Source organism: Stenella coeruleoalba, assembly GCF_951394435.1.
Source record: "Stenella coeruleoalba genome assembly, chromosome: 6".
Lineage (NCBI taxonomy): Eukaryota > Metazoa > Chordata > Mammalia > Artiodactyla > Delphinidae > Stenella > Stenella coeruleoalba.
Genome location: NC_137151.1, coordinates 17,694,861 through 17,708,155, shown reverse-complemented (window position 1 = coordinate 17,708,155; position 13,295 = coordinate 17,694,861). Strand labels below are relative to the sequence as shown.

The 13,295-nt window shown below is 40.4% G+C and overlaps 1 protein-coding gene across 18 annotated transcripts in view; it reads left to right on the top strand.

Annotated features, from left to right (window-relative positions):
- The window catches only part of NCKAP5 (NCK associated protein 5), a 1,134,964-nt gene that overhangs the window by 1,038,350 nt on the left and 83,319 nt on the right, over positions 1-13,295 (top strand). For all 18 annotated transcript variants that reach the window (XM_079924718.1, XM_079924716.1, XM_079924715.1 and 15 more), the window contains 2 exons: positions 633-810; positions 10,220-10,298. In XM_079924718.1, the coding sequence (XP_079780844.1) occupies positions 633-810; positions 10,220-10,298 (257 nt within the window). The remainder of the gene's footprint in view (positions 1-632; positions 811-10,219; positions 10,299-13,295) is intronic.

The following is a 13,295-nucleotide window of genomic DNA, read 5'->3' as shown; positions in this document are numbered from 1 at the left end:
CCAGTCAAGCATGTTTCTCATACAAGCAGAAATTCATCGTAGCAATCTTTTACACATTAGCCAGAATTTAAACAATGAAATAAAAGTTAGCAATAAAATGGTAATTTAGTCCACATTACTTTGGTAACCAAACCAGTGGTCTTTGAAATTAAAGAATGGTAAGTTTTATCACGGTTGATGGAAATCCAGCCTACAGTAGAAATCATGAATATACCCACATGGCACGAAGTGGAAGAAAACTACACATACGTTTTTAAAGGATGCTGACCCCACTGATCGTACCGAGCAAACTTAGAAACTTTCCAGAGGTAATTACAGATTCTGCTGATCTTAAGCCAGAAATATATTTAGCAGTCATTCCCCAGTGGTTTTTACTCTATTCCCTCACACACACACCCGCCATCTCACAAGCAGTCATAAAAATAAATCATTGCATTATCAAATCTAAATTTGACACACTACTGGAATAGCAGATGAAGATTTGACCAAGGCCAGTGAGACACACTTATCACTCAAGGGTTTAAAGACAAAGAGACACATGGAGGTTACTTTAAACATTAAAGGATTGGGAAAAGTAGAGCGATTGCAGAAGAGCAATGTAATTGATCAGAGGAATGACTTTCTACCTGCAGAGTTGATAAGAAAGCAGCTCAACAGACCGAAAGTGGATCAAATAATGTTTCCTGCAGGAGCGTGTTAAAGGGCAGCTCCCAGGGCTCTTGTGTCACCGGCAGCTCTATCGGCACTCAAGGAACCCACAAGAAGAACATCAAAACCAAAGCAGATATGGAAATACCGAAAGGCTCCCTGGTAAGTCTTTTACCATCCTGGTTATGAAGTGTCAGGTTCTGAGATGGGCTAGTTGGGTTCTGTCTACCCTTTGCTGATGAAAATGTATAGGCAGGAGAGTACGGGGGAAAGAGAAGGTTAAAGCCAAAGAGAAGAAAGAGGGAAATCTTGGTGACGCTGTAGCAGAGTGACGGCAGTTAGATCGGAATGGGCCTCGCTCCCTCCACTCTCGCTGCCTTTGTAGTTCTCTTTTCAGAAGGATGGTATAATCACAGTGCAGGCAAATGATGCTGCGAGTGTCATCTTCCAATTACACCCTTGTGCTGGGAATTTGTCCTGATGATGCTTTCCATCGTTTCCAGCAACGCAAAAAGGAACGAAAATGATTGTAAAAACTAAAAGTGCAGAGCAATTTAGGAGAACATTGGCTATTTTGATGATTTGATTTAAGCATTTTTCCTAAAGTTGTAAACACCGACTTATCCTACCTAAGACAGAAGGTGTTAAGACTTAAGAAACTTATCCTTGGAACCAGGCCTGGATGCTGCAGGGCAAGGGAGAGGGGACAGAGCCTGGAGCTGTGCCCCATGCTCCCGGCTGGGACATCAAGGCTGTCCCGGGACTGGGCGCTAGCCCCGGAGCTAGCGTGGTCCGCCGTGCAGGCTGCACGTCGGGGCTTCTGTAGGCTGCCCAGGTTTCCTGAGCGACAGGGACCTCGAGGACGGCCTCTACCCGCCTGGGCCCAGGCCGCCCGCAGGAGGCGGCGGCAGCTGCCACCCCCATCGTGACGGCCACGGAAACACGCTCGGCGGAGACAGCTATCCCTCGTTCGGCAACCCACAAGGCACCGTGATAGCAAAAATTGTGTCTCCTATCGTGTCCGTGGTGGTGGTGACCCTGGACCCTGGGAGCGGCCAGCTATTTCCAGTACAACAGGAGGAGGAATTGCTTCAGGACAAATGAACCAGAAAACATCTTAGGCCTTCAAAATCCACCCATCGCTTTGAGAAAAGCTCCGTCCAGTCAAGAACCGCCTTCATCACTCCCGTGAAGTTCCTTTCCTTTTTGGCTTGACCCGCTGCCCTGAAGGGTTTTCTCTTCTGTTTGCAATAGACGTGCTGCCTAACCAAGAATTCCTAATTCCTCAGACACCTCGATCGATCGTGACAAGGTAGACAGCTGGACCTTGGTTGTACAAAAGATCGCTTGATCTGTTGGTTCCATCGTGAATCTGGACAGAGAGATTCCAGCTCTGGGATGAGCTCCGAAACTACCGACCCCAGGCCATCGACATGGTCACAAAGCACAGGGGCAGCAGAATGGCACGGGGGTCTTGGGCCGGGAATGCCATCAGCTTCTAAAAGATGGAGACAGACTGCTGTTTGGGTTTCCAGCAAGCTGGGGTGAGAAGCTTGGCCATTGCTGTAAGTTTCTTAGTTACATCAGAAATCCAGACCCGTTCACCACCGCCCTTGAATCGGGAATGAGTGATTTCCAACAGTAACGACAGAATTTGCACGTTATTTCAGCTCACAAAAGTATTGTCCTCTGCAGAGGATCAGGCTGGATTTTGGAAATTGAAGTGCAAAATCGCCGATGTGGAAACCGTCTCGGGGAAGTGATCAGGGGGTGCTTTTTCCTGTGAAACAGTACAGTTTCTACATTGTTTTGGAGAATGTGGGGTAGAAATAGAGATTTGCAGATGTTGAGGCTTTTGGTATTATCTTTGATCTTTGATCCTCTTTGGGTACCAGTTTTGAAGGCGACGGCAGTACTTTCCTTGGTTTATACTTTTCTTTTTACTGGACTAGATGATCTTCTATCCTCAAACATCTAAAAAAGTATACTAGCCGTTGGCTTCTATTTTAGTAATACTTTAGGGGAGAGGAAAAAGGATGGTTTGGGCAGATGAGTATAGCTTGATTCAACTGAGATTAACGCTGATAGAATTTTAGAGTTTAAATATTAGAACCAAAGTCACTAGAATCCGGATCTCATAAAGAGGACACGTTAAAATTCCAAATACGCATGCTTCGTGCTCACCCTTAAGGATTGAGAGCTGGGTCTCCCAAGAGAAGTTGAAAGCAGAAAGCATTTGAAAGAGCTTCGCGAAAACGGAAAAGAACTTAAAACTAACGATCCTGATTAGCTGTCTCAGAATTGCATGACTTCCATCCTGGATTTATATAGATTGGAGCCATTTGAAGACAGCCTGTATTTCCTATTTTAATATGAATGTCCCATGACTCTTCCCAAATCTTGTTGAGCTTTCCCATAAGTGAGGACGCCCACTAAACATTTCCCACATCTGAGTTTTCGTGGGGAGTTTAATTTAACTCTTGTTAAAAAGTGTGTGTGTGTACACACACAGATTTACACACAGATATACATAAATGGAACTTCCAAAAAAGGTAACTCCATCCATTTTCTGTAACTGTCATGGACAACTTTTCATCATTTAAAATACACGTAAGATGGAAGCAACCTAAGTGTCCATCGACAGATAAATGGATAAAGAAGATGTGGCACATATATACAATGGAGTATTACTCAACCGTAAAAAGAAACGAAACTGAGTTATTTGTAGTGAGGTGGATGGACCTAGAGACTGTCCTACAGAGTAAAGGAAGTCAGAGAAAAACAAATACCACATGCTAACACATATATATGGAATCTAAAAAAAAAAAAGGTTCTGAAGAACCTAGGGGCAGGACAGGAATAAAGACGCAGACATAGAGAATGGACTTGAGGACACGGGGAGGGAGAAGGGTAAGCTGGGATGAAGTGAGAGAGTGGCATGGACATATATACGCTACCAAATGTAAAATAGATAGCTAGTGGGAAGCAGCTGCGTAGCACAGGGAGATCAGCTCGGTGCTTTGTGACCTCCTAGAGGGGTGGGATAGGGAGGGTGGGAGGGAGGGAGACGCAAGAGGGAGGAGATATGGGAACATATGTATATGTATAACTGATTCACTTTGTTATAAAGCAGAAACTAACACACCATTGTAAAGCAATTATACCCCAATAAAGATGTTAAAAAATAAAATACATGTAAGAGAAAAAAAAAAGAAAGTTATCCTTTTTGGAACTTGACTCCCTATCGTTTAGTGTTTTAATTATGAGGTCCAGAACTCAGGGGGTAATTTCCTTTAAAAAAATGAATAAAAGGCATTTTTATATATCCCAAGGATATGCCAGTTTCAAATAATATTTTTGTTTTAAAATTACCTTAAATTGAACTTCCTCTCCTTACGTTCTTTCTGTTCTTGCATCACTGGTCTGGTGATATTCCTTGTTCCTTTATGTAAATTTTAAAGCACTCGAGCAAAAAACAGTATCTTTTCAGAATTCCTGTATCCATATACTTTTGGGCTCTAATAAAAGGGATTATAAAATATACTATGTGCTACCATTTTCCTAGGGAAAACCTGAAACATGAAGCAATTACTCATTTTTTTGGGGGGTGGTTCAAGAGTAGAGGAGATTTTAGAAGTAATCGTGATTGGCATTATTAGTTTTTAATTATTATTGATGTTTAGGGTTCCTTCGAGTTTCACTTTAATTTGAGACAAATGTACATTTAAATGCTCTTTTTTTTCAAACAGCCCTTGACTCTAAAGAGCTTCAAGTTCTTTTTTTTTTTTTCTTTTCCAAACCCTCTGAAATCATATGCAGACTATGTTCTTTGCAAAAGCTTTTTTTTTTTCTTTTCCCCACTTCTTGCTCTTGGCTTCCATGGTATCATGCCTTCTTGAAAACATAGATGTCCCTTGCATTATAAAATCACAAATTACAAGTGTGTCTAAGGCTGCCTCTGTAGTGTCACTGAAAGGAAAGAGAGAGAATAAACGTGCGGAAGTGTGCAGTATGCCAGAAATTCAATCCAACTGATCTAAAACTTTGATAGGCTGGCAGAGCCCCTTATCAGAGGCACTCAATTTAACTATGCCCCATCTAATATGGTGCTGACAGCTTGGGGTATATCTTCACTGTACAGAAATACCAAAAAGAAAAAGAACCTGTTTAGCTTTTACAATTTCATTTTTACTTTCTTATTACTTCCTAATGCTAAAGTAATTTGCCTTGCTTTTCTTCTCTCATTTGAAGTCTTTTACAGTGTAATAATGTTTCCTTTGGTCCTTCCAGAATATCTGCAAGAAACACTCTTATTGTTCTCTGTGAAGTACAAGGATTCCCTAACCACCAAATATACATCATCCATAGGGATAAGCTAATTTTCTAGTTAGCTGCAAGAGGAAAATTAGTCAGGCTGGGAAGCTTTCCATATAGAGGACTATTATGAACCTAGATAGTTGAACAGCTAGTCATTTTTTCAAAGGTAAAATGCAATTTTTTTTCACCTCTATAATCGGCAATGGGGATCGGACTAAAATTACTAATTTCAGAAAGGACATTGGCCATAGTCCCCTTGGGGACTAGTAAAAGAACAGCAGTGAAAACCTATTCATTGTATGTTATCAGCCTGTATAGAAAGGAAATTAGATGCAAAATGAGATACACTCTTATACCATAGCACATTGATGTGAGTACCCATGAACCTTTTAAAATCAAGAGTTGAAGGGAATTTTCCCCTCCTGGGGCTCAAGGTAAATTTGCTTTCTGCTTCTTTTAAAGTGTGTCGCAGAGAATTCTTCTCACAGTAGTTATTTTGGGTGAAAACAATAGCTGCACATAATGCATTACATATCACGTTTTTTTCCTGAATAAAATCACTCTTCAAAAATCTTATACCAGGGACTTCCCTGGAGGTCCAGTGGTTAAGACTCCGCACTTCCACCTCAGGGGGCGCGGATTCGATCCCTCGCTGGGGAACTAAGATCCCGCGTATCGCAAGGTGCAGCCAAAAATACCCCAAAAATCTTATACCGTAATATACCGTCATCCTTTGCCCTTAACAAACTAAGGCTCTATGTAGCTATGAGGGTCCTAAGGCATTTAAATTATTGTAATCTGTGGTAATATAATAGAAAACTTATTGCCATACATATATCAAGTCCATGTACGTAGCACACCTCCACTTAGTTCACTGGTGACTGCATATGCATTTTCAAGATTGCTAGATGCATTCTACCGTATGTATAAAAGTCTCATTAATGCTTTACTGAATTAAATATTTTTCTCTTTTCAGAGCCTTAATTAGAGGCTTATGTCCCCATTTACGCTGTCATTTACAGACCACTTAGCTCTGACTTTTGTGTAATTTAGACAAGGGCCATGTTACTTTGCACTTTTACTTAAATTCTGCAAAATCATTATAAGAGGTTAAAAGGCATCCCCAGAAAAGATTGCATCAGTATTAAGTAAATAAGTCAGAAAGAAATGCACACTCCTTCCTACATGTTGTAAGTCCTTCCTTCCTGTGGATTTAGGTAATTTTCTGAAATGAGAAGTCTCAAGGAACAGCTCCTTATTGAGCTGTCACTGGACAAAATAAAAATCGTTAATGAAATTAATGAGATCATATAGCTGGAAAGAGATGGCCATTTTAACATGGGCATTTTAATTTAAATTATGAGTATCCTCTTCACCCAGTGTCACATAGTCTGAAAAAATCACATATGCTAATAAAAAAATATCAAATACAATCCCATTAAAATTGTGCTGTGGTGATGAAGTAGCATAAAATAGTACAATAATTACACAAATTGTTATCATCTTATTAAGTTCTGCAAAATTTTATAACTTCAACATCTTTAATTGAACAATTCTGTTCTAAATCCTATTTGGATGCTAATAAGAAACATGCCTATTTTGCCTTCCTCCTGCAGGGTTTTCTAAATGACTGTCTCTTCTAAAGGTAATGCCTTCCAGGAGGTTTCCCTCCAAAGATCACTTCTCTCGTCTCACAGAGGTTCATTACGTTCTTTTCCTTTTCACTGAGCTTTAACATCAGAACGTTCTTTTCTCGGGATGCATTTCTTGTTAGGATGATTCAGAGAAGAAATATACACAGAATTCCAAATGAAGGGTGTCCCCAAATATTGGGTTTTATTCTGCAGTTATGTATATATATTTGTCAGCAATGAAATATTGTCTCCCTTTTTCCTCCTGTGTCCTTTGTAAGCACGTTCCTCCCAGCCTTTTCTAATGGGAGAGGTTAATAGAATATAATGGGTACAGTGGCATTTAATGGTTACCTGTTAGAGACTGGTATTTAGTACAGCTCTTGACTACAACTGCAGAGCTCAAAAGATGGGCAAGAGTTGGAGGTGCACCATTAGAAGGTGCCCAAAGTACTGGCAGCAAACTGAAACCAAAAATAACCCGCATCATTGCTCACGAGTCACCTGCTGCTTCTTACCAAATGGGACATGACTGGCATTGATTTGTATCTGTTCCTGGTAGAGCGATGGCTGAAGAAATTCTGAGTCTCTAACCACCGTTGTTTGCTGAGCCAAACTTCTTGGTTTTGTGACCATTCCCATCTGTGAAGTGCTTTGCCACGTGAAGAATTCGCTTCGGCAAATTCTTCATCTTGAGCTCGCAGGCCCTTGCCCCCAGGAAAGTTCCACAACCTTTCGCCAACACACAGCCACTGTGTGATCAAGAGTGAAAATTAATTTTAATTTCAGCCTATGAGAAATACAATTAGCAAGGGGAATCTGCCGCCAACATAAATTATGCCCCTCATTTCCATATGGAAATGGATTTCTTTAATTACTCACCACTTTGCATTGAAATCTATTTGTATGGATAATTAGAGCTGACAAGTATGCCATTCTAAGGCACTCCCCCATTTTCCATTCCTTTGTTGATTCTTCATCCATCCCCTTCCAATTCAAAACTTCCCCTCATGTGTCATTCGCTGCTCAGGGGTCATTAGCCCAGGAGAGCTGAAAAAACTCCTGTCTACAAGCCCAGTTCCTCTGATAAATACCCAAGAGGCCACGTTTAGCATTTGCTATTAAGCACTTAAAGCCGTAGAAAAATTCTGACAAGGAGCTGACAGGTAGGACCTCAAGATGGTTTTTATTTTCCTTCTTAAATATGATACTTGGACAGAGGTGGTGATTAAGTCCCATCGAAGGCGGCGGAACAAGTAGGAAAGAGAAGCAGGGCACTAACACACACAAACAGAAAACTTTTTTGCTACTCTTAAATAAAAATATGGTTTATGTGTATTTGGAATACTGCCTACCTAATTGCCAGACACTAAGAAAGGTACAGTAGTTCTTGGGAAGGTCTGGAAGGGATGACTGTGACAAGATAGCACACTGAAAACTTAAATTACAGCAATGAATAGGGGTCAGGAGTGCCCACTCTAAAACTGACATCCTTTTATAACCTCGAACAGATCACTAACCCTCTCTAAGCCTCTTCTCCTTTATCTCCAAGATGAGAACCTCATTGTAATCATTAGCTTCTTCTGTTCGGAATTTCCTAGGCTGATGGAGATGATGATTCACCCACTTTCTAGCAGGTTAGCATGGTACCCCTTCAAGTTTAAGATTGGTTGATTTAGAAAAACCCAAAGGAAATGCTATCTCACCTAACAGGCGTGGGAGAATATGGAGCATCCTGTCTTAGGTATTGGAACGGGCTGAAAATATAGATTTTCTTGATGCTTCTGTAAATGAGGATAGAAAGTTCCTGTTGGATTCTTAATGGAAATTAAGGTGTTTGGGTCTCCTTCCTTTTGGGTTTCTTGGTAGCTTTGTCACAAAGAGGTCACCGAGCTAGGTGAACTTTGGAAGGCGAATAAGTAACTCGTTAGTCTTGATGATGCGCACAGACCTTCTCCTCTCTGCCATCCGTAAATACGAGAAATAGGGCTGGTTGATGTTGCTGGAGGTACTAACAAACAAGGCAGTGCTGGCAGCAGACAGCTGATGGGGAAAGAAAGTGATGACGCGTGGCCTCTGGGTATGCAGCCCTTAACACCCTCTCCTTTCAGGGTTCAGACAGTCATTGACATACTCCTGAGTGTTCCATCTCCTGGCTCTCAGTATGTACGGATTAGGCACCAATTACATTCTGATATTGGAACCATGGTCATGAAATGTAAATAATTGGTCTGAATCCATTAGTCATGAAAAATAAGAGGTTAAAAAGTAGAACGCTAAGTCTAGCTCAAGGTCAGTTGGCCAGCATATGACTTTCTATATTGTAAGTATAAAATAATGGTTTCTTGGCATTCCACTCGAGCCCCCGAGCAAATCCACTGACAACCTCTAATGTCCCCCCACCGCGTTCATTGCACAGTTCATCATTATCGTTGGCTGCCCAGGTGACCGGCTGGGATGTATTTTCAAAGAGCTACTTAGGGTCATTCTGCCAAGGACCATAAACTGTCCTGACCTGTGGCCAAGTCTACACCGGCATAGTCCCATGGAAATTTGAGAATAACAAAGTTCCACCAAATGAACACAACACTGAAACCAGATTTGTTGTGTTTGAATCCTGGTTCCACCGCTTGGACAACTGCTTATCTTGTCCGTTTCTTCAAGGCCCCTTATGTCCAAAACGGAGCTAACGATAGCACTTAGCTCCTAGCATTGCAAGGTTAGGAGAGCATAGGTGTGAGGGGCTTAAAACAGCTCCTGCTGCATAGTAGTTAAATGTTGGCTGTTTTTATTGTTATTGATATTGTTCATGATATTGTTATCACTACTGCTACTAGATTGGGAAGTAGGGGGCCTGGGTTTAGTGTTGGCATTTACATATGTTTAAGGAAACTTGCTGGATCTCAGAATTCTCATTTGTAAACTACTGTGACTGTATTAGATTCCTGCTGGAGTTCCATTTGGTTCTCCAGCATTCAGCCTCCGGATATCCCAGCTGAAATGTAAGGCGGATGCTTCTGACCTGAAAAAAATCTAGGTAAACGTATCAGCCTTCTAGTTCACTGAGCACACATCATAGTCACCTCACATTTCATTCTGGAAAGAACAACAACAAAATAACATTTTCTTAGAGAGTTATACTCTAGGAGAAGGTCAGCAGATCTAAGTGTATTTCTTTATTCTCATTAAAATAACTTGTGGTGGAGTCACTGTCCCTGGAAGAATTATGTTTCCTTAGACTTTAATCTTTCCCAGCAGTTCTGTGTTACTGACTTTATTAAGTATTAAAAAGAACTATAGCTGTTATCTCAAAAATCTTATGTAGAATCAGGTACCCTATAACTTGCTTTCAGAGCTGGGGTTATATTTCTGAAAATATGCTCTTATAATTAAAACTTGTAATAAAGCCAAGTGATAGAGTAGGGGAAAATGGAGTGAAGAAAATATGTGTGTGTGTGTGTATATATATATATATATATATATATATATATATATATATATATATACACACACTCACACATACACACCCACATGTTTGTTATGGAATGTACCAATATTCTGAGGATTACACAATCGATTTAATATAACACATAGGAACTCACAGTGTTTCCTTGTTACTGCAGATAAAAGAGGCAAATGAACACTTGCAAGAGGATGAAGAAGATACAGTTGCAGATTCTGCATTTCAGAGCCATACCATAGGTAAAAATTCATGTCTCAATATGCCTTTCACTGAGATGTTTTCTACATGCGACCTTATTTCAGACACGGTGTGTTCCTAAAGGTCATGTCTTATGCCCACCTCTACCAGGACTGGGTCTTAACTTCTCATGCATGCTAACCTTTATCTTCTTAGGCATTGGAAGCCACCATAAAATAAATGGGTCAAAGCCGAACCTATGAAGAAAACGTAGGTATTTGCAAAGGAACGCAATGCCAACTGATAAGCGAGTCCTTGTCAATATGAAACGAAAATGATACTGAGTGTAAATAATTTCTCTCTGCGGAAAAAATCAACGTTGAATTGATCCAGTTTCTGTAACTGTCTCAGGAAGCACTACCATTGGTTAGAAGTGTGGAGTGGTAGCTTTCTCATATTGAATATTTTTTAAATTGGATATGTTTTACACGTAGAACTAAACAGATTAAGTATATACGGCTTGCCAAATTCACCTCCTCATTTTCTTCATCGTTTCTGTTAGAACCCTGATTATAGGTAGTCCTTTCTCAGAGATACCTTTGCTTTGTCAGCTCTGTCCTAAAATTTTACATGAGCCCACGTTGAAGGAACTCAGGTTTCTAACACAAAGGGATTTTGCTTACCTGTTTCCAGCAGTCAGGAAGTAGCTGGTAATAGAGTAGCTGTCTGCGACGGTGGTCCTTGTCAGGAGATAGAAGACGTGATAACTTTAACAGCTCTGGGCCACCGTGGACACTTGCAAAATTAGTTGTTCTTTGGGCTCTAAAAAATAGCTGTGAAATGTAAGCATGCTGATTATTTAGTTTTACACAAAACATCAAGTCATGAGAGAATCGTATTTTCAAATCACATTTGGGTGTAGTAGACAGTACTGAATACCATCCTCTAGGGCCTGACGGCCCTCCAGCGTTCTGGTGGCTGGTATAATCAGTATGCACGGCTCCTGCCCTTTTCCTGGAGTACCTTTAGCTGCCAACTCTCAGTATCTCACCACTCCTAGAGCCATGTTGGTATGTTTTGCGGCTGCTTTTCCAGCTTACCCAGCTGCCTTCTCCCAACTATAATTTACAGTTGATCTCAGAGAGTTATCATACCCTCACAGCTTAATGAGACTGGCACACCATTATTATTCTTTTCTGTTGTAATTGGGAATACAAAAGTCTTAACAAATAGCTGGATGAGTGGAGTCTGAATGAGAGTATTATTCCAGAAAGACATCCTTCAGTACAGTTAGTTGTCAGTGATAACTGAGAGTAAAATGTCAGTTGTACAGTTGTCAGTAAAATGCTTAAATTAGTGTCAGTTCTGTGTAGTTAGCTAATGCGCAAGTTAAATATTGTTCAGCAACCTTCAAACGTGGCACTATGTAAAGCCCCACTGAGTCATCATTTTTCCATAATGAGGTATTCTTGGGCTTGTACAATAACATACATAAAGTTAGAGGCTGAATTTTCGAGAGAGAGCTATAGTAATCTGCGTATTTTTTTTATAGGCTAGCGATTCTTTAGATCTGTACTGTTTGACATGATAGCCATTAGTCCCATGTAGTTATTTCAGGTTCAATTTAAATTCACGAAAACTACAGAAAATTAGAAATTCACTTCCTCAATTGCACTAGCCCCATTTTAAGTACTCAGTGGCCACATATTCTATATGGCCTCTTTTTCCATCATCGTACAAAGTTCTGCTGGAAAGTGCTGGCTTAGAATACTCTCAAGGAAGTAAATTTGGACTCTGTTTCTGTTTCACATAATTGTAGACTCATCTCCTCAAACTGGTGGAGACCTATCCGAACAAGCTGCTCCTGGCAGCAAGTAACAACAACAAAACTGACCAGCCATGACTTAAGGAATAAAGTCATTGAGTCATCTTATATAATTAAAAGTCTGGAGGAAGGGAAACATAAAAGAGAAGCAGCAGCTCAACAATTCTATCCGAAACCCTGTTTTTTGGTCCTCATGCTTGTCACTTCTGGTTGCAAATTAATTCCCACCACTCTAGGCATCCCAGCTACATTTGGGACACAAAGTGCAAGGAAAAGTAAAAACTCCTTCAGAATCACCGCCCCGCACCATAGACTTCACGTTACATGTCATCAGTGAGAACCAGATCATAAAGCCAATCTTAGGTGCGAGGGATGCTGGGAAAGTCAGTATGTTGCTTCCCAGCCTCTACTGCATGAGGTAGCAGAGAGAAGAGGGTTGAAAGTGTTCCCTGAGTTAGCCAATCATTATTACCACAGGCCTTTTAAAAAGTTCATCCATTTCAAGGCTGAGTGAGACTCAACAAATCGAGTGGCTATTTATCTTTATTGCACAAAAATAACTGAAAAAATATTTTTTTAGCACCCCGCGAATCCCAATGTTCTTCATGTTGTCTAGACTAAGTGTTATCACATATCCTGCCAATATTTATAACCATAGAATATTTCCAATCACAGCAACTGAGCAAACCTATATATGGTCTTCTTCTAACCAAACAACAGCTAGTATCTTTGACAAAGAACAACAATCAGAAAAATCTGTGAATCTGAATGTTTGCCTTTCTGTGGTTAAGGATAATCGCGTTGGCTTCATGAGAATGGTATGAGTTGATGACAAGACAGGATGCTGTTAACTAAACCTGCTCTATATTGAAAGTCAAGATTCATGAAATAAGTTAAATAATGCAACTAGATTCTTTTCTTTCAAATTGCCCTAACAGATGTCAGACTTTCATGTTAATAAGCAACAAGCAAATGACTAGGCTAGCCTACACAAATGATCACCAACACCAATTGTTCTTTGTTGCTATTTAACTGTAATAGATTCACCCAGTGTGTTACACTAATTATCTAATAGGACTAAATGGTCAGTAGGAATTCAAATGACATTGTCTCCTAGTAAAAACATCAGCCAGTGATAGCATCAAAAATAATCTCCTAAGAGGAGACAGGGGATTTGGAAATTCCTTTAAAGAGGAAGAAATGTCTTCTGAGGAGTCTGAGGAAGAAATCAAGC